Source organism: Pempheris klunzingeri, chromosome 4, assembly GCF_042242105.1.
Source record: "Pempheris klunzingeri isolate RE-2024b chromosome 4, fPemKlu1.hap1, whole genome shotgun sequence".
NCBI lineage: Eukaryota > Metazoa > Chordata > Actinopteri > Acropomatiformes > Pempheridae > Pempheris > Pempheris klunzingeri.
The window spans coordinates 18,843,006-18,864,583 of record NC_092015.1 but is presented as its reverse complement, the minus strand read 5'-3'; the positions used below and the strand labels follow the sequence as shown (position 1 = coordinate 18,864,583).

General features: G+C 45.5%; 1 protein-coding gene across 1 annotated transcript; it reads left to right on the top strand.

Moving 5' to 3' along the window:
* Positions 1–927: 927 nt before the first annotated feature.
* On the top strand, positions 928–21,428 carry tiparp (TCDD-inducible poly(ADP-ribose) polymerase). Its single transcript, XM_070829480.1, has 7 exons — positions 928–1,215; positions 2,288–3,349; positions 11,786–11,981; positions 12,398–12,585; positions 15,970–16,281; positions 18,069–18,326; positions 19,996–21,428. Exons 2-7 carry the CDS (start codon positions 2,325–2,327, stop codon positions 20,183–20,185), a joined length of 2,169 nt encoding a protein of 722 aa, XP_070685581.1. The 5' UTR covers positions 928–1,215; positions 2,288–2,324; the 3' UTR covers positions 20,186–21,428.
* The last annotated feature ends 150 nt before the right edge of the window (positions 21,429–21,578 follow it).

The window sequence follows — 21,578 nt, the reverse complement described above, 5'->3', positions numbered from 1 at the left end:
ACAAAGTGTGATTCATGGTTATTGATCCAAGTACATACAGTGCATCCGTTTAGATTAGTTCCTGGTATTGGCTCTATAAAGCGTTGCTAAGTAGTAACTAATGGTTTCATTCATATTTATGAAATCATTTAGGCCAACAAGGACATCGCATCAGTCATAGGATGAAATAGGTCAATTTTGTTTTTATAAAAAATCAATTTGGCTCACAAAACTTTTACACTAATAAAAATCCAGTTTATCAACCAAACAAAGCAGGCACCTTACCCCCCCACCAGAACCCAGGTCACTGCATGTCAGTTTGTTGGAGAACGTGCAGCTTGCTTGAAGTAGGCTTGCATTACTACCTAATTGCATGAACCTGTCGTGTTTCGTGGTCTACTTTTAAGACCCTATATTGTGTTTTATGTGATGCGTGTTCTTTAATAAATCCAGCTGTCCTCAGTCTAATTCAGGAAAGAAAAACTTACTGCACTGCTTATTGCACTTACTGGGAACGTGGTAACGAGGTACACACACAAAGCACTGTGGCTGGGTGGATTTGGTGCCCATCATCGGGTTAATCCTGATACATAGCCCACTGATTTTTAATACAGATGCTTCACTTGTAGTGGACTGTGTTTGTTGATTTATTAATATTTATATCTAAATAAAGCATCTAAATTCTTGCACTGGTCTGCCCTCGTGCTGAATGATGTAATGACATTTCTTGTCTTCAAGCCCTGAGCGCCAAGGGCGCTTTTTATTACATCCGGGGCCCGGAATTAGCTCCTGAGGGTCCCCACACCCCCATGCAGCTTCTTCCGATCACCACCAGACGACTCCCTCCCCCCGTCTCCCTCCCTCCCGTCTGCTGAAGCCAGGCCCCGCCCATGAGCAGGTTACGGGGCGGGGCCTGGCGTGCGGAACCGGGAGGCAGGCAGAGCGTCTCCCTCCACAGCTGTGCTCCGCTCTTTGTCGGTCTCTGCTCTCCTGCGCCTTTCTGTCCGGTAGAAGGATACAAAGAAAGAGAGGGACGGACAGCATGAGATAGAGGCAGGGCATGAGAGCGGCGGGGGCAGCAGAGGGACACCACAAACCTAACCGGACTACAGACTAGTCCAGACACGGATACCATCACCCCCAGACTGGATACGGAGCTCCGCCGATGTGCGCACTGGATTTTACCCACCAAAGAGTGTCGAGACCGTGGGGAGAGGGGCGGACTTTATCGCGCAGGTACGGGGTTTTTGTCGTCCTCGGTGTTGGAGAAATGCGGGGAAGGTGTTCGTCTTTTCTCACAGTAGCTCCGGGAACAAACCAGCCTGTGTGTCCGCTGCTGCGCTTCAGCGTCGGGCTTTTTTTGTTTGTTGCTGTTGTTGTTGTTGTTGTGAAGCGGCTGAACTCCGCAGCTCGTTCGGCTCCAGAAGTGTCCGAGCCGGAGAGCTGAAGCACAGCGCCGGGGTGCCCTGGTGTCTTTTGTCGCTGCTCCGCCGCAGTGCCTTGTGTGTGTGTGTGTGTGTGTGTGTGGTGTGTGTATGTGAGTGTGTGTGTGTGTGTGTGTGTGTGTGTGTGTCTCGACTGTAGCCTACGTGCAAACTTGCTCGGGCGGCAATGTGTAAGCGGCACGTAGACGGCAGGGGCCGCGTATCGGACTCCCGTGATCAAAATATATCGTCCCTGGAGAGAGAGAGGTTTTGTTACAGTGCTGATTTTATCGCTCCGGCTCGGAGACGCAGCTGTAATTGCAGGCTTGACGTTAGAGAGAGACCTAAGACACCGGAATAAAAGCAGAAACAGCCCGTCCGATGATCTGTCCTCATATTTCTCATGATTAGTCTGAGGCTGGTGACTCTGTGCTCAGGTTCCCCACAGCAGGATTAGGTAATATTTTTCCGCTTCAGTTACTGGCTGCTTTCCGAGCATCATTATAACAGGCTGTGTTCCTACAAGGGCTCATCTTATCATGTGTGTGTGTCAGCCGATCATTATGGTGGCCGTCACTGTGACATTCCTGTTATATCTGCAGGGTCATTATGGGATCAGACCAGCGTGGAGTCTAGTTTTTGTCCAAGGGAAGGAGGGGAAGGGGAAGGGGAAGGGGGGTAAACAGGTTTCGTTTCAGCATATGGACAGCGAGGGGTTTCCTTTCCAGGGAAGGACCGAGGGGTTTTATTTTTACAGCATAATTGCTTAGAGCCAATCAACCTATTAATCATGCGCTAGGATGACTTCACCGTGGAAACTAAGATTATAGGATTATAGGTGTTAACTTTATGACTACCTCTTTCTTTCTCTTTTTCTCTCCCAGGACTGTCGGAGTTTGAGAAGGTGGGGGGGGGGAGATCATGGATAAAACTTTGCACATTCTCCAGAAATCCGCAGACGGTGTGCCGACTGGGATCTCCCTGGATGTGAGTCTGAATATGGACGAAGGGGAAGATTTCACGGAACAGCAGATCGTGGGGATCTCGGACAAAATACCTCTGGTGAAACCTTATTTCAAAAAGAAGCAGAGGAAATTAGACGCCAAATGCCTCCACCGCGCCCTGGGGGATCCGATCCTGACCACCTTACTGAGCACGGATGCGCTGGTGTCCGGGGATGGAGTGTTTGTTCCCCGGAACCAGCCTGGTCGGACTCCGGGAAACCTGTGCGCAGCGGCCGTGGTGAAACAGAGCTGCATGGGCCAGGTGTGCCTCAAAGGCCCGGCAGCTGCTGATGTGACAGGCGGGGCTGGAGTACCCGGGTTGATGCCCCGAGATGGTGATGTGGAAATAGCCGATACTACTGCGGAGCTGGAGGAGACCGAGCGGCGAGGGGAGCGAGCCAAGATCCCTGATAATACCCCCGACAGCCGCTGCTTTCAGCCCAAATCTGGCCTCAGGGCGGCCGGGAGCACAGTGACAATAACGCCCCCCGTCAGGGATATACCTCCCACAGCTGCACCCCAGGCTCCTCACCAGGAGGGGGGCATCAAAAGCAATGACCTCTTAACCTCTGGGGCTAAAAACCTTCCAGTCAAAGACTGCCCCGGTATCCAGGACCCCCTTCCCCTCCTCCTGCAGCCTGACAAAGGAGTGCTATTTCAGGACAAAAGTGAAGAGGCCTCCCTGGACCTCGTGTTCGAGCTGCTCACCCAGCTCCAGTATCACACGCACCAGTCAGACTCAGTGGACATTTGTGTGGATTTCCTCCAAGGACAGTGTGTCTATGGCAATGACTGTGCCCACCACCACACTGTCCTGCCCTACCACTGGCAGATCCGCAGGACCAGCAGTCAGGCGTGGCAGAGCATAGCAGACGACTCCCAGGAACAGCTGGAGAGACTGTACTGCAACCCGGACAATGAGCAAGTCAGGCTCAAGTTTCAGTAAGTATCTCTGCACAGACTTTACTGCAACCTGCAGGATGTATCATCCTATACTGTGTCTTCTGTACACCCTCTGGTTAGATACAGGATCCTGCTGTAGAGGGAAGCAGTGACAGAGTATTTCTATATTTCTGCTCTGGATCTGTTCCTCTTGGCGGGGGGTCAATTCTCCTTCAATTCAATCAATTGAAATAGGAACTGAAACCTTAATTGATTCACTAATGGAAGAGCATCAGTTTCCAACATGCTTCTTTACTTTGAACAGTGTCATTTAAATGTTATTTATTATACTCTCTCGATTAAAAATTCCAACTAAAATCCTCTCACTGGATCAATAAAGTTGGACAGCCCAGCGCAGTGCTCCCACACCAGCACACGGCCCAGTCAGAGGCACTGCTGAAAAGGCCACTGTGTGGTAAATCGATAGGTGCATTGTTGCCATGTCACAACTACCTATGAATTAACAAATATTTGACACTTGTGACACGGCAACAATGGCGAAGTAAGCTGATAGGCTGCTTGTGAATGATAAGCACTTCTGGTTCGGCGTGTTTGAAACAGTAGACCTCTGCCTCTGAGCTTCCTCTTTGGTATCACCACCAGCGACAAACTGAAGGCTTTGAGTGTACCACTGTTCAGTGCGTGTGTGGCAGACGGACTGTGGACGAGTGAATGTGGATCTCTGAGTTGTACTTCCACAGTAAATGTGTCTTGTTAATGCATGTGTTAGAGTGTGCCCGTGCCCCCTCCTGCGTGTGTGTGTTTTGGCCTTCACGTGTCTGCTAGTTAACGTGTTTCATATCAGCTATCGTGCACTTGTGTAGACACGGCACTCCATCTCCCAGCCCTGATATTGGTTATCTATTTCCTGTATTTCCCTGCTCCCCAAACGCGCCCTGTGATTGGCTGGAGCTCCGTCCAAACCAGACTTCTCAGCACTCATGGCAGAAAGCTGTGAACTTCCATGACCCCCGGTTGCCTTGTGCGGTCACTGACACAGACGCACTTGGCAGCTTCTCTCCTTCCCTCGGTCATAGACATGCACACCACTGTGTACACTCACACACTCGCACACTGCTTGGCACGCAGACGCTCACACGAATCGGCTGCACAGAGGAGCTCAGTGGCTTGCAGCGCTCTCACGCACGGCTCTCAGCAGACAGAGATAAACCTCTCTTTCACTCTCTCACACACCCACATAGATACACACACACACACACATGCAAGCACTTGGCAAGCCCCAGTGGGGTGACATAAAGGAGCATGCACCGCTTCCTGTGAAACTGCACTATATGCAGGCACAGTCACACAAGCGCTCGCACACAATGAGTACGTCGACACGGACCTTGTACTTAAGATGAGTTGCTTATCATTAATTCTGTTTCTGTTCCTGTTGACTCAAGATATCCCCCTTCCACAGTAGCCCACATGACTAAGCCCCAGTCCCCTTTCAGCCTCAGGCTCGTATTTTATCTCATCATATGAGTTCATTAAACTCAAATGGCAAAATAATGCCAGCAAACGGTTAATTTTTCTGATGTCACACATATTTTTCCTCAGTGACATTTAGGGCTGCGACTACTGATTCATTCACTGACGATCAGTCTGCTAAATATTTATTCCATTAATTGTTTGTTCTGTAGGATTTTCGCAGTCGCAATTTCTGAAAGCCCGATGTGACATCCTCAAATGTCTCGTTTCGTCCAACAGTTCAGCTCTCAAAGATATTCGCCGTACTGTCACACAAGTTAGAGAAAAGCAGCAACTCAGAAGTTGGAACTAGACAACGTTTTGACATTTTTGCTTGAAAAAGCGATTTGGATTAATTGTTCTTCAAAATAGCTGCAGATTCATTTTCTTTTAGTCAGCTTTAAGCACAGGAGACATGGTGAAGCGGTTGAACTGTCGTGTTTGTCCAGAAATCAGCAAACACAGATAGTTTTGTTTGGTGTGGGTGTTGACATGTCTTTAAGGCATCTAAGGTTTTTTTTTTTATGTTCACACAGTGTGATCAAACTGTGTTCATGGAATCAGAAAATGTCACGTTATTTGTCTGAACGGGGCTCGAATTGCAGTCTAAGTAAATATAGTCCGTGACACAGCGTTAAGGCATTATACCCTCAAGCCATCAACCACGTCCACACCCCCGATCACATCATCAGCTCCTTCATGATTAACTGATCCTTTTGAGCGGCCATGTTTGTCTATGTTTATGTCTTTGTGGACACTACACATACACACACACACACACACACACACAGGTTTGCCTGTGTGCACAAAGATTTGTGTGTGTCCGTGTGTTTGACTTGTTGACTCATGTTTTCAACTGAAACTCTATGCAAAGCACATATTGCTCCACAAACAGGATATGCACCTGGTGGTGTCAACCTAAATTCTTAGGAGGCCTTTTGAGTGTTTTACTCTCTCGTACAGTCAGACAGGATCATCAGGCTCGCTCGACTGAAACTCCAGTAGAAACTAGAAACACTAGAATGCTTTTGACATATACCGTTTTTGATGTTTTTTAAAGCGATGAAACGACAATTGTCATTTAGTTTGTAATGCGCACTAAACATTTAGCACAAATACTTGTTTTTGTTCACGGGCCGACTAACACACGTTATTAGAGATATTTCCTTTGATTTTCTCTGATATTTTATAGGCTGCGTCTGACATAATTAGTTTTTGATGTCTCGTGGACACGCTGTCAAGTTTTGTTACAAGCTAGATCATCACTAAAGTCACACCGGTTTTCACTTAATTATATCACTCCAGGCGCTGTCAACCCCTTTTAGAATGTCAAATATAATATCATCATGGATATTCTTTATCATAACCCTCCTCGTTGCTTCTTCTGAACTGCGTTTCTGGATACTTTCAAGCTCCCGAGACATAAAACTCTCAAGAATGCGTATTTGAAGTTTTTCCTAACCCTGAAAAAACCCCCAAAGCAGGTTCAACTGTTAAAAAGTGGTAGAATGAAAACATAAAGTAGAGCTTGTAACATGGCGTAGAACATTTTCACCCCTGAAACACACAACTTATTTGACACTCACATGTTTGTAGGTGTAAATCCCTGGTTTAAAAACTGGCTTATTGTATTGTTGACCTCTTCTAATCCCATTTTTACCTACACCACAGGCTACAACTGTAAATGAAGGTGGCTGACCTGCCTATAATGAGTGTAAATATTATTGAATTGTTCGTTTCGGTTATATGTGGAAGCTGTTTGGGGCTCCATCGCTTCAGGCGATGAGAAACAAACTAGAAAGTCAGTAAATTGCATTTTGTTCTCTCTGCTCTGGTTATTCAGACCTCAGTTCAGTCATTTATGCGAAGCTTTGTGTTGCGCGGGGTGTGTGTGAGTGCCCTTTTGATACTTTTCTTTAGAGACGCAACCCAGCCTGTCTTCTCATGCACGCAAGCAAACACACGCACACACACACACACACACACACACACACACACACAGATGGCGAAGGCTTCACCGTGGTTACCAGAGCCAAATGATAACATCGTTAGTGATCTAAAGAGCAGCAGATGACTTAACAAGCTCCACTGTCGGTATGGCAACACAGGCCTGTTTTTCCTTCTGCTCTGTGTGTGTGTGTGTGTGCGCGGAAGAGAGGGAGTGGACAGCATTTTTGTGTGTCTGCATCTGATTATGTCCTGCACAGCCTATTGTAGTGTGTGCGAGTGTGTCTCGTGTGCTGAGCTGTTCCCATGTGTGTATGATCCATAGCACAGGTTAATCCTATCCATATGATAAGCAGGAATGGAAGTCTGGCTTAATCCGCCTTAGTCATGAACTCAGCAGTAAGGAGGAATGTTACAGTCATCGCTTCTAAAAGTTATACTGTGATAATCTTCGCTGTACAGTTTCCTGTTAACAGATTTACTGTAATGTGTGTGTGTGTGTGTGTGTGTGTGTGAGGGAGAGAAATTGTCTGTGTTTTTATTTCTCCTCAGCTGATTATTACATGACGTTTGTTATTTACAGGAAAACACAATTAGAGAAGCAAACCTCCTATAATTAGGTCAATTTCCGATCATATCTGTGTATGAGAGGACTTGAAGACTTGAAAAAAAAATCTTTCTGATTTTCGCCTTACTCAGATGAAGTTCACACTTTTCATATATATGTGTGTGTGTGTGTGTGTGTGTCAGAGAGCGATTGAGGGAGACTCTTTTGTTAGCCAGGTGATAAAAGCCTTGCTTGTCATTAACTGACATACAGAGTCACTGAGCACCAAGGGCAGAGCGACCTGACACCAAGGTGTGTGTGTGCGTTTGTGTCACCGTGTGTGTGTGTGTGTGTTTATATCGCGGGGGATTCCATGTTACCTCATTGTGTCACGAATCAAAGAAAATCAAAGATGGTTGTGTCTATGAGAGCTTGTTTGCGTGTGGTGATTGTGTGTGTGTGTGTGACTAGAGGCGGTGTCAAGATAATCAGACTGAATGTGTCCACTGTGTGTGTGTGTGTGTGTGTGTGTGTGTGTGTGTGTGTGTGTGTGTGTGTGTGCGTGCGTGTGAGTGTGTGGCTATAACGTGTCAGGCAGTCCATGCAATGAATCAGTAGGGTGAGGTCTGGGTCGCTCTGCCTCTTATTACTCAGTCTGCCTTCATCTCTCTTCCTTTTTCTTCCTCTCCACCTCTTCCTCCTTTATCTCCGTCATCTCTGTCAAGCCTTCATCCTCTGCGTTTCCTTCTTTCATCCCTCTGTTACTCCCTTCCTCCCTCTCTTTGTATCTCAGTTTCATTCCTTAATCTATCCCTTAAAGGCCTGAAGAGGTGTAAGAGATATGGAAATGTGTGTGTGTGTGTGTGTGTGTGTGTGTGTGTGTGTAGTGCCTCTGCTCTCATCCAGTATCCCTTTTCACTTTTTTCTATCAGCTCTTCTCTTTTTCAAGTGACACTAAGCGTTATTTTTAATGTCAAACTCATTTATCTTCCCATCTTACCCCGTGTTTCGCTCACTCTTCGTACCCTGGGAAGGGTTTTAAATTTTCAAAGAGAGGTTTAAAGCACCGGGAGAGGACACCCTGAACTGTGTGCTTAATGATCTGCTGTAGAGGACAGGGACACACTCTTTTAACAGGAGGAACAGTCCAGGACATGCAGGAGACAGCGGTGTACATTTCTTCCTGTTCTCTCTTGCGTGTGTGCATGTGGGCGTGTGGGGTTGACTTCATGTTATTCACGGCCTTAAGAGCTTCGAAAACGAATTAGAATGAAGCACATTTAAATAGATAACTGGAAATAGCCCAAACACGAGGAAATAACGCTAACGCATGACACCAAGGTTGTGTGTGTGTGTGTGTGTGTGTGTGTGTGAAAGAAGCTTTCGTCAGCAGATTTGGTTGACTGACTGACTTATCAAGGCGTGACTGGATGAAGATTACGCGTGTGTACATGAATCTGTCGAAAGAATGCGTGTGTATGTGTGTGTGAGTGAGCACTCATGGTATTTTTCTTTTTTTCCTAGCCTGTGACGCTCACAATAGCATGACTGATGCTGGTATGCGGGTCCTTGTGCGTGCAGCCGTGAGAAAGTTTGAAGGTGTGTGTGTGTGTGTGTGTGTGTGTGTGTGAGGTAAAGGCAGTGTGGGGGATTGACAGCCATTTTGACAGTGTAGTGAATTTTCTTTATTTATCCAGGGAAAGGTTTTCCTTTCTCTTTTTTTCCAGCAGCACCCTGACCCCACATGCAGCACTGATTCACACCAGGGAGCTGCCAAGTACAAGAACAGAACAGAACAGGTTGGGTGCATTTTCAGCACCATGTGCCTTGCTCAAGGGCTTTCTTCTTTCACCTTTAACATACAAATACCCCACCCTAGTCTTTTTCCTGTAAAAATACGCTCCTAATCAACCTCTCAATTTGCATTTTCAGTTGACGTTCTTGTGTGTGCCTTTTGCATAAACTTGGATTAGGCCGACATTTCAAGCGTGGTCTTGAAAGCGTCACTCCTTGCCAGAGTGGGCGTGCCTCACGTCTCTTTCCAACTTGTGATTGGCCTCCACGTCGAAAGCACAGATTCTCAGTGCACTTAATTTAACCGGCGGAATTTTATTTTTAGAACAGCACAAACTAGTCTGGGAGCAAACGGGGCAAGGAACTCTGTGAAAGGCTTTGAAAATCATTGACTGACCTCTCTGGGGACCTGTCTTTGTCTGAGTGTGTGTGTGTGTGTGTGTGGGTCAGAGAGGCTGCCTGGAAGTGTGACACGGTCCACTTAATTTGCTCATAATCAAACCTGAATCATAAGTCACTCTGGAGTCCTCACACACGTATACAGAGGCAAAGCGTTCCGTACTGAGTGACGGAGACAGAAACAGAGAAGGCCATGCAGGTGCATCCAGAGTACTTTCTTTTTCAGAGCAGAGAGATGACAGAACAAAGACAGTGAAAATGAAGAAAACAAAGTGAACAGGAGAAAACAGGCTGACCAGAGTTCATTTGTTTCCGCTGCAAGTATCAGTTTCTTGCCTTTAACGTCGTTTTGTATTTCTGTCTTTTCCATTTTACTATCTTTTCTGTTTCTCTGTTCCATTTACGCCTTTAATTCAGATTTAATTCCGTGCTTCTTTCGTGTGAAATGGAAACATGCTTTTTAGTTCCTTGAGTGCAGCTCAGAAAACAATAGCTCGTGCATACATGCGTTATCCATCTGCCTGGTCTTTCTGGTGATCTGGTGATCTGACAATCAGTGACTCACTTCAGAGTTGCTGTTTCTGCACGTGCTCAGTGAATGAATTCCTATTTCACTTCCTCTTACCGAGATTCAGTCACCCAATGACTTAGCAGAAAACACAGACTGTAAAAATAGTGTGTCTAATTAGTATTTATATCAGCATGCAGATATGTTTTTGGAAAAAATGACTCAGCATCTCCCATTTTCACCCTCCTGGCCGAAACTGAAGTGTTTGTGTGTGCATACAAATGCGCATGTGACACCTGTGACCAGTAAATGCACTTACAGTAGATGAAACTGAATACTGACTATATTGTGTACCCATAATAATATGAGTTTCACTTCTCCAGGCTGTTGAACTAATGGCTCACCATGTCTTACCAGCTTCTCTGTGTTTTAGATGGGAAACATCTAAAGGCTATAATTCATGTGCTTTATTTAGAGCAAACCTGAGGCACACACACATTACCAGAACACAACCTCTGCTACACACACACACACAAGCATTTCCAGACAGACACACACTCACTGATGTCTAACCTTTGACGTTACATCCGATTAGTTTCCCGGCAAAAATCAATGAGTCCATTAACACCACCAGGCTGTGTGTGTGTGTGTGTGTGTGTGTTTGTGTTTTTTTTGCCAGCGTGAGTGTGCAAAGTTTGCATGTTTCTCTGTGTGTATGTGGTGTATATGCATGTGGGTGTGTGTATATACATATGTGTGTGTGTGTGTGTGTGTGTGTGTGTGTGTATCTTCCTCTCTGTCTGTCTCCCATCCATGGCATAGCGTGCCAGTGTGTGATGCCCACATTTATGCGAGTGGTATGTCTGACCTAGAAAGGAATCGCCAGAGGCCCCATGGTGGACTAATGCAGAGAGACTGATGCACACACACACACTCACACAGACACACATAATGGGGTTCTGACCCACGCTTGTCGAGACGGAGATAGGTTAACGGAGGTTGTATGCACATGATAACCGTATACGTTTTTCACAATTTATTTACTTAGCAGATGCTTGAACACTTTAGCATATTGTTTCACAGTGACGGATGACCACTCTGCAAAGGGGCAGGAGGGTCAAATGTCAGTAACACATAAGGAGAGGCCAAGTTTTGATTGAGTGGCTCGACATTTTGGGATATTTGCATATTTGATACCACTCTCATGTCTGTACGCTAAATATGAAGCTACAACCAGCAGCTGCTTAGCTTAGCTTAGCATAAAGACTGGAAATGGATGGAAACCACTAGCCTGGCTTTGTCCAAAGGTGCCTAATCCCTAAATTTTTTAGTTCTGGTTCAAATTTCAACAGAATCTCTTTTTTTTTTTTTTTAGCTGTTATTACAATAAGATTAATGTGTGAATCAATACAGCGATATTCATGTTTTCAGCATGTGTAACTAGAATGTTTTCATCGTGTCTGTCTTGTCTGTTTCTATTCTCATACATGTTGTGGCATATAAGTTAAGGAGCTGACACTGTCACCCTGTATGACTCATTCTGAGTGAGAAATTAGAGGTTTGGTCGTCTTGCTTCAGGGCACTCGGGTTAAATTAAGGTTTAATCAGCAGCCACATGACCAGACATGTGGTTGCAGATGGAAATATAAAGCGTGACCATTTAACAACAGGGTCACCCTGCCACAGCCACATGTTAGCTGACTGTGTGAATGTGTACGACATCTTTTTTTTCATGCTGCCTTTTTACAATGATTGTAACTTTGTGTTTCAGGGGTCGAGTATTTTCCCTAGACTTCGGGGCAATGCAAGTGTGTGACCTGGAGTTTGACCGAGTGCGACGACTGACCACTCCCGCCAGCCCTCTACCCACACCCGCACCCACAACGAGCCCAAACCCCACCCCCAGCTGTCACACAGTGTGGAAGTACTACTGCAGAGACAACTTTGGCTGGAGGGAATACTCCGAGGTGAGCCACTCGGTGTTTGTTTGCGTGCACGCTCTATGAACATAAGGCCAGACGCATTAACCCTCCTCACACCAATCGATCGTCTAGCCTCTGTGATTGGATCAATTTAGACACGCACGCATACACACACCTAAATACCGCTGTGACACAGCTGTCCCCAGCCAATAGCAATTTATTTCACCAAATCAGTAAAGATTGACTGTTTCTATCCGTGTGTATGTGTGAGTTTGTGTCTCATGATGATACTGGTTATCAGCTCGGCTTTTTGTTATCTGCACAGTGCACAACACTTCGCTGGCATTTCCCTCTCCAAACTCTCCCTTCCTCCTCACTCTGCTGCATGGAAACGCAAAAGAGCCAGCTGCATTAAGTCTAAACTCTTCTTCATGTCTTTGTCCTCCTCTTCTCCCCCACAGCCAGTGGTGAAGCTCATAGAGGAGGCGAGTTCGAGGGGTCTTAAGGAGGTGCGATTCATTACGCTCCAGAACCAGTATATCCTCAACATCAGGGAGGGCTTCCAGCAGAACGCGGTCTTTGGGTTCAGACGTCAGATCAAGAAGCGGCCCATGTTCATTTCCTCCGTGATGCTGACACCCCACCTACAGTAAGTGAAGGGTCACATTGAGCACTTGATTTCATTATCCCCCACATATAGGGACCACGCCTGGATGTGCTGTGGGGACGGTGATGTTGGTGCGTTGGTCACTCCACCATTGGTCAACTATTGGATGAATTGCAATTACATTTTGTAGAGACTTTCACGTCCCCCTCAGGATGACTTGTACTAATTTTGGCAATCCTCTGACTTTTGATCTAGATCAAAGTTTCAGTTTGTCCAGTTCTTTACTGAAGAACTAGCTACACTAAGATGATAAACAAGGTGATCATTATACAGGCCTGTTAAACACCATCATGCTATTGCGAGCGTGTTAGCATGCTGACATTCGTCTGCTGACTCTTGTTTCTGCCGAGAATGTCAAAGGATGAGCTGGACATTTTCAAACATGCTTGGTGTCAATATGCATGCCATTAACCTCTGTAGAGGGCATTCTGGTAAATAATAGGGTTTAGAATTGCTGCTAATTAACAGTGAGGCACATTGTCAGGAACAGTCATTCCTCAGTTGAGAGGTAGAGGTCATTCGTCAGTCTCCCTTTGTCTCTATTCTCCCCCCCCCTCCTCTAGTTCCCATTGTACTCTCTGGCAGAGCCTCGCTGATCGTTTAGCACTCAGATCTCAATCTTGTCAGAGAACATTCAGTATTTTGAATATGAAGCCACAATGAAACAGCCCTCGATTTTACATTAAGTGTTCGGCAACACATGCACAATAACACACACGTAAAGTTTGCTCTTCACTATGTAATACACTGTCTGCCCGTGGCTCTCTGTGAGCGTCCCGAGTCCCCGTTTGGAGACAGGCAGGCACCCAGAGGACGGTACGCAATGCTAATGTCACAGTCAAGGCTGAATACTCAAAAGCCTTTGAATGCCACATTCAGCTTATATCCATTCCAGTACTGTTGCACATTGGCAGCCTAAGCTGAACTTGAAACCCGTATTAACACTTCAGAGTTTTTGGCAACTCGAACAGAGTCACCGGGACACAGGAGCCGCCCTGTGCAGAATGAAGCAGGCCTGAACCAGACAGACGGAAAATGAGATAATAAGGCAAATGAGAACAGATGAGGCAGAGGACAAGAGATGCACAGAGAGAGGGGAGAGAGAACAAATAAAGAGTGAAAGGAGTAGCACAAATCAAATTCACTCCAGTGAGCTCCATCCATCATTTTCTGTGATCTGCCCACTTTTTTTTTTAGAGAGGATATAAGCTGATTTTAGGAATTTTCATCTTTCAGCTACCATTTTCTTTTTAGCAGCGAAGTCGTCCACCTCGCTGAACTCCCCTCAGTAATATTCCTGAAACAAGCGACACCAGATTGGAAACAAGTGGAGTCATCTCAACCCATTTGCAGAATTTCTCACTTCCTTTGCCGAGCAGGCTGCTGTCACGGTGTCCTGCCAGTGTCCCACACAGAGCGAACGCTAGTACGAGCTGTTCCTGCATGGCTCGACAGTCAAGAGAAGACAAAATGGAGAGCAGGGGACGGTGGAAAGAGAGAGGAAATTAGACGGAGGAAGCAGGGGACAGGGTAGGAATGAGGGAGAAGGAGACGGCAAGATAAAGAGCACAGTGAGGGGAAGTCTAAATGGTTTCCAGACTGCGTACACAGCAGAGTAGAGCTGGTCAGTGAGGGAGTGTGAAATGTGTCTGCAGGGATCTGGAATTTGGATCAGGGGATTTGTTCCTGGGACTTTTTCATCCGTTTGTTGTGTGTGCGCTTCAATTAATTACTTTGTGGGGACATAAATCTGACCACATAGTCACTTAAAGGGGATAAAAAGCACAAAAATTGTAAACATTTTAGCTTTAGCGCTTGGATTTTGGTTAAATTTAGGATTCATTTCCCAGGGGAATTAATGCACGCCAATGCAGCATCCTTCCAAGTGACCAAAACAAGTGTGTGTGTGTGTGTGTGTGTGTCAGGAACAGTCTGTGCTAGGCTCAGAGGTTGCGGTCATTAGCTTGATTGGCACTCTCCCTCGCTCCCTACCCACCTCTCCCTCTGTCATCTCTCTCTCTTTCTCGATGATGTTATTTTCAGCCGCGTCCTCCCTCCCTCCCTCCCTCCCTTGTTATCTGTCCCAATCTTTCTCCTTTTCACTCGTTCTCTTCTCAACTCCATCACTCTCTTGTTATCTGTCCCTTTTCATTTCACACTTGTTTTCTGCAGCAGGCTGTCTGTGATCCCTTCAAAGCACACGGGGAATAGAGACATCGATTGCGGGGGGGGGGGGGATCGAGACCGGAGAGACAAGATAAGAGAGAGAGGGAGAGGGAAAAGAGATGAGAAAAACTGTCGCTCTGACTCAGAGTCACACTGATCACAGTCTCTTGACGACACACACACACACACACACACACACACTCTCTCATGGCTGATAGGACTAACAGCATTTACACTTAGAGAGCGATAACTTGACAGCCAAACCACTGTTATTGACTCAAATGCCAGACACAATAGTTTTTTTGTCACTTCCACGACAGCTCCGCAATTGGCATTTTTACCCCCCCCCTCTCTTGTTCTCCTTCCCGTTCCTGTCTCCCTCGCTCTGCCTCCCTGTTGTCGTGTTTGGTGTCTGGGTTTCATTTTCGCGCGGCCCTGCTGTTTTGTTTGGTCGCTGACGGCTGACGGCTGCTGTGGAGCTCCACCAGCGCAGTGATGTCATTGTTGACAGTTGGCTGAATATGATTTTGTAAGCGCAGACAGAGGTTTTGTTTTATGTGAGGATGCAGCTTTGATCGGAAACGCATGGGAATGAAGCTGCAGGAAAGAGTAGAGATGTGATGTACAGCTTGTGGTCAACGCCTTCGTTGTTAAAAGGGAACTGGCCCGGGATGCTGCTTTAATAACCCTCAGCAGGGATGGCTTTATCCTTAGATGTATTATTTCCATGTCAGCGCTACCATAGCTGAATGGTAGAACAACAAATAAGGTGATTACCACAGTGTGGTTGATCATAACTTTTGGCCAAAGATGCAGTGAACGCATCATGGTGTGGAACAGAAGTAAATACATTGTAGGAAGTGCCTAATTTGGTGGAAAGGGACGTCCTAATAATTTCCTTTACAGGTTTCCTGGAGAGAACTTTGTACTTTCTGAGACAGTTATTTGATTTCAGTTAGTTGTGTTGAGTTGCCTTGATCATTTCCAGTGGAAATTCTGCTCCATTTGAACCAGAATAATTATTAATTGATTATTGCCATGCATTGTTCTACATACCATGTTAAATTGTATTCTTGTACGGTGACAAATTCCTCTCTGTTGAGTGCTGACTTTTTTTAAATATATATATTATATATGGTGTGAATTGTACGTGTTATTCTTTCTATCTAATGCCTTTTCTATCTCTCTCTGTCTCTCTAGGACTTTGGGTGGCCTCTCTTCATCTCCCCTCCCGTGCTCCTCCTCCTCCTCCTCCTCCTCATCCTCCTCATCCATGGATCTCTCCACCTCACATCCCCTCTCGCCGACGACCACCAACCCACCCAGCCTTTTTCCAGAAACGTGGTTGCCCATGACGATGAGCCAGGACTTCCTGCAAGTGCCGGTGTCTCGCGAAGACCGCAGCTACCGGACGGTGTACAGCCTTTTCCACAAGACGGTGTCGGAGACCAAGTTCAGGATCCTTAAGATCCAGCGTGTGCAGAACCCCTTCCTCTGGGAGAAATACAAGAGGTACAGGCTTTTACTGAAAGCACTCAGTTCATTGCTTGAGATACCATCTGCCAATCTAACCTCAAAATCATGACTCATTTCCAATAATCGTAACTGCCTCCATGACACCATGTTTAAAAAGAAAAGCATTTCTGTTAGGGTCAGAAAGTTCACTGTCAACAGGTTTGTGTGTCTTCAATTCTTTGGCTGTTTCATGCTCTGTGGTGCAGCTGTGACATACGAACCTTGACGCATTTGTGGTTGTTTTATTGAGCGTAGGTCTGCTGAACTGCTTACATGATTTCCAGCTACCATGTCACGAGAATGGTATGATTTTAAGTGGTGGATTAAGTTGGTTTGATAGTAATTTGTTCGGACCACACTTGGAGACCTAAGATAGTATTTTGGTTTTAAGCACAGAAATTAGTCTCTTGTATCCATGTTTATATGATATTATGAAACCAAAGTGGTGATAAAGTTGTACCAAAAGGGCAGTGTGGATTCTGTCGTTTTAAGTTATTTGGTTCCTCTTCTGTCGTTGTTTCGCATATTTTGCCGCTGTGGCACAAAATGTGACCCCTTTAACCCGATTTCTGTCGCTGAGCTCAAGGATATTTCAGACACAGCTGCATATTTACTTGCAGACAGAAACACGAACAAAAACATTTCTCAACAACAAACCCGGGGTGAATGAGCAACAATGTGTGAGGAGGAAGAAAAAAAAAAAGAAACAGAAAATAGGCCAAATGGGAGCAGCTGTGTGGGACTTCGTGAGAACGAGTCAGCAGTGGTGTGTGAACACGGCGGATGGTGAGATGTTTGGTGATGGTTATGTTCCTTTCACAAACACAGAATGTTAACCACTGTGGGTAGAGCAGCGCAGGTCCTATCAGCTGTGACAGTTAGACGCTCCCACACTGACTGGTACCGCACAGTTTCACAATGACTGACAGTGTGTGTGTGTGTGTGTGTGTGTGTGTGTGTGTGTGTGTGTGTGTGAGACTCTGAAAGTGACCCCGTTCTATGAATGCCAATTGATTTCCTCTTCCCACACTCGGGTTAAAACAGGGAAACCATAACTGCTACTTCGCAAGTGTGTGTATGTTTGTGTGTGTGTGTGTGTGTGTGTGTGTGTGTGTGTGTGTGTGTGTGTGTGTGTGTGTGTGTGTGTGTATTAGCATGTGAGCTGCTGGTTGCTGATCTCAAAGAAAGTTGAGCAACTTCATCCTAAAATTCAAGATAAAACTGGATGGGAGGAAACTGAGTGTGTGTGTGTGTGTGTGTGTGTGTGTGTGTGTGTGTGTGTGTGTGTGTGTGTGTGTGTGTGTGTGTGTGTGTGTGTGTGTGTGTGTGTGTGTGTGTGTGTGTGTGTGTGCGTATGCTTGGATGCGTGCATGTCGGTCTATGTCAGGTCACAAGTGGCAGGAGGTCATGCCCGGGTCACAATGCTTTCTCGTCTGCATGACTGATTGATCCGCTCACATCAAACAAGCTGTGTGTATGTGTGTGTTGCTCAAGAAACCAGATTAGGCCCAATGTTCTTACTCGGTTTTGGAGAAAACAAGGCTGTGATCACAACGTTTGAACAGAAATAGGAGGGCCGCTCCCAACTGCTCACTAATTCATCAGCTGAGAGATGACCCGTCTTTTTGCATCAGCCTGAATCATTGTTTGTTTCTAGTCAAAACTTTTATCAGTGTGTTCTTTTTATTTAATTAGATTTTGTCCAGTTAAAATTAAGAACACCTCTAAAAGTCGTGAATTTTACCAACCACTAAATCCCATCATCCGTCTGTCTGCTCTAACAGGAAGAAGGAGTACATGTCACGGCGGATGTCAGAGATGGACCGGCTGCTGAGCGAACGCCACCTCTTCCACGGCACCTCGGCCGACGTGGTGGAGGGTATCTGCAAGCACAACTTCGACCCCAGGGTCTGCGGCAAACACGCCACCATGTTTGGACAGGGCTCCTACTTCGCCCGCAAGGCCGTCTACTCCCACAATTTCTCCAAACGCTCGCCCAAAGGAGTCCACTGCATGTTCCTGGCCAAAGTCCTCACTGGAAGGTGCGTGAGGGTGCTGTGCTAAACAAAACAAAACAGTCTTTGTGTCTTTGATTTTTTTTCTGCATCACTGTAAACATTTGATATTAATTTGATATCACTATATTGATCATAAGATTCTGCACTTTTTTTTAACATTTAATTGAGAACTATTTTAATGGATTAGAATATCCAGATAGGCAGGTCTGGTTCTGGCTAATGCTTTGAATGAAATGTTTGATAAACGCATCACATAGATGAAAAACCCTTTAAATCCAATATTGCCTTAAAGCAATGCTGCCCATTGATGTGCAACGCTGTCAGTTATAACCTAAAACCAGAGACACCACAGGAAGTTGCCTCAGTATAAGCAAATTTCAGTGTATTATGTGTTACGTAATATTGAGCCTCAGAATTGTATTGCCTCTAAATCATCAGACAAAGTTGTTTCCAAAAGCACCATTTACTTAATGCTAGTGACATAAGATGTTAAATTCTTCTTTACCTCAGTGGTATTTCCTAACTAGGACACCGTGCTTTTGGTTTAATGTGTTTGCAGGAATTGACATAGGCTGGTAAATGCTCAACTGAGGCTCTATATATCCAGTTTTTATTGGGGTTACATCTTTTAGTGTCCCTAAATGAGCTGTTTGTTGCATTTGACGAGTACGCCCCCCCGCCCAGCACAGACCACTGCACAAACATCTCTCTCTGACCCCATTGTTATCTGGCCTGCTGTTTCTCTCCCTTTCAAATTTAATTTAGAGAACACATCAGCATTAATTTGGATCATGGAAATCCTGAGGTTCTTTTCCATAAACCATCTTTCAGTCTTGCTGTGCGTCATGCTACTCCCATTCCTTAAGATGCAAGTCAAATCTGGAGCCACATATGTAAAACAGCTGATTTGGCTGAACCCATCATACATCACCAGCTTTGTTATGCTGTGGCAGACAGTCTGTGGTGCACACAGAGGATGGTGTGGTGGTTTGGAAACACACCACACATTATACACACACACACACACACACACACACACACACACACACACACACACACACACACACACACACACACACCAAACCTGGGTTCAGTCTGTTCCACAGCACAGACAGAGACATTGTTTCCAGGCCTGACCAGTAAAGACATTATCTGTGCAATGTGGTTAACTCTCCTGTCTGAAACCATATCTGGAACACAGACTCTATCATCTATCCCATTGCCTTTGTCTGTCTGTAGCTCAAAATGTTCTTATTTTAATATGTTTTATTTATGACCCTAGAGAAAGTGGTTCAACGATTGATGGATTAGGGCTCTTTAGGGCTTGACATGAATATTTAAGAGAGGAAAAACAAACTGGTTACAGCGTGCTGGCTCATTTCATATACTTACAGTACATTCATTCCATGCACTTACGGCATATGCTATATTATTTAGGGTGCCATAAAACACACCGAGTCACAGCGTGCTTGTAATCATTAAATTTAGAGGAGTCTTCTTTTAGGTGGTAAATTATTCTTCTGTAACTCCAGGCTGTGGCAGAACTGAATGGAAATCTGTTACAAGCATTTTTTCCTCATGAACACGAGGAAATACAGAGACCACTTCTTTCCATTCAACGTTCGGTGTGACTACGCACAGTCCCGACCACATAACTCACCATGACTCTGTCCTCTTTGTCATGTTTACACAGGTTTACTGTAGGAAATCCCTCCATGCGGCGACCTCCACCGATCAACCCCCGCGACCCCTCCAGTGACCTTTACGACTCCTGCGTGGACAACTGGGTGGACCCCCAGATCTATGTCATCTTCAACGATGACCAGAGCTACCCATACTTTATCATTCACTACGAGGAGGTACCCAGCACTGTCGCCATCTAAGCCTTGGATCAGACCTGGGACTGTCTGTATTTGCAAATACTTGCTCACGGTTTGTTTTAGTCTGTTGAGGTGCGAGATGTGTGGAGTTTGCAACTTAAGATGAAAAGGAACATTTAAGACCAGCAACAAGCTGAAGTATGTGAATGTGATGACTGTCGCTCTGACCAACTCTATTGGACCCACTTTGTGAGACTAAACTTCACCCATCTGCAGCTCTAAACACATTAAAACAGTCTAAGACATGTTTGCAAATACTCAGAGATTTAGGTCTGCGGTCCACTGGATCCAACCAGACTGGACTGCAGTAAGGAACAACAGACTGGTCCAGACCGGATTAAACTGGCCAAAACTGGACTAGCAAAGGACAACACCTGTTTTATCCAGTGTTCAGAGGTGGATGACAACTGACAACAGCTGCGACCACAACAGACTTGACCGGACTTATATGTCACACTTTGTTATCTTGTATGAACAGGAGCCTAGTGGTGATCATCGGGCATGAGAGGGTGTCATTTACCTTGTTGATCTGGAGCAGAAGCAGGAAAAACCAAACGTAGTCCTCTTATCATTTTGACATAGTGGTATGGCTGTATATGAACTCAGTTCCACATCAGGACAAACACTGTAGTAGACAGTTAGCATCCTGCCAGTACTGTGAATGACCACCTGGCCGTATTATTCTGAGGAGGCAGCAACCAACCAATCAAATGCTTCCGTAGAGAAACCGTGGCAACACTGACCCCCATCAATTTCTTACAAAAATCATTGTGAGTGTTTACCCAGCTTCCAGCCCATTCATTTTTTTTTTCAAGTTTATGTGCTGCGTGTTCGATTCATTTAATTTAGTGGACATGAATCTTGTGGCCTCTTCAACAGACAAAGGACGTGAGTTTCAGCAGGACTTTTACAAATGGACATGCGCATACTGAAAACCTCCAGGCAGAGGATTTCACATGAAGCCAGTGCTGTTCCCGGTTGGTGTTTTTGCCTTGGCGCCCGCCGCTTTAGTTCCTCGTCGGGGTTTGAAGAGTGTACAGTTTCACGCTGAGACTCTGTGCTGCTTTAGAGGCGGCAGCGCTGTAGCGTTTTGTCAACACAACCCTGAAACTCATCTCTCTTGAACCGCGCTCTCTCACAGAGACAGTAGACATGTTTTATTGAGACAAACTGTACAGATGTTCTCTTTGTTTATATTTGAACTGTGTGCCTTTTGTTCATAAAAATTTTATTTATGTTAGTTTAATGTAACAACATTGATTAAATAAAGAATCTAAAAGAAAAAAAAACATTAATTGGTGAACTTGGCTTTATTAAAATCATGTTGATGTAGACTTATTAATAATGCCTTTTCCCTTCTAGATATTCCTGTAAACATTTGGCCAATCAGCACTCA

What these genes read in the sequence shown, in the direction of transcription:
- tiparp (XM_070829480.1), top strand. Translation starts at nt 2,325, where the DNA reads ATGGATAAAACTTTGCACATTCTCCAGAAATCCGCAGACGGTGTGCCG. An exon ending in CAAGTCAGGCTCAAGTTTCA is followed by an intron (nt 3,350 to 11,785) that starts GTAAGTATCTCT and finishes TTTGTGTTTCAG; the next exon opens with GGGTCGAGTATTTTCCCTAG. An exon ending in CTCTGGGAGAAATACAAGAG is followed by an intron (nt 16,282 to 18,068) that starts GTACAGGCTTTT and finishes CTGCTCTAACAG; the next exon opens with GAAGAAGGAGTACATGTCAC.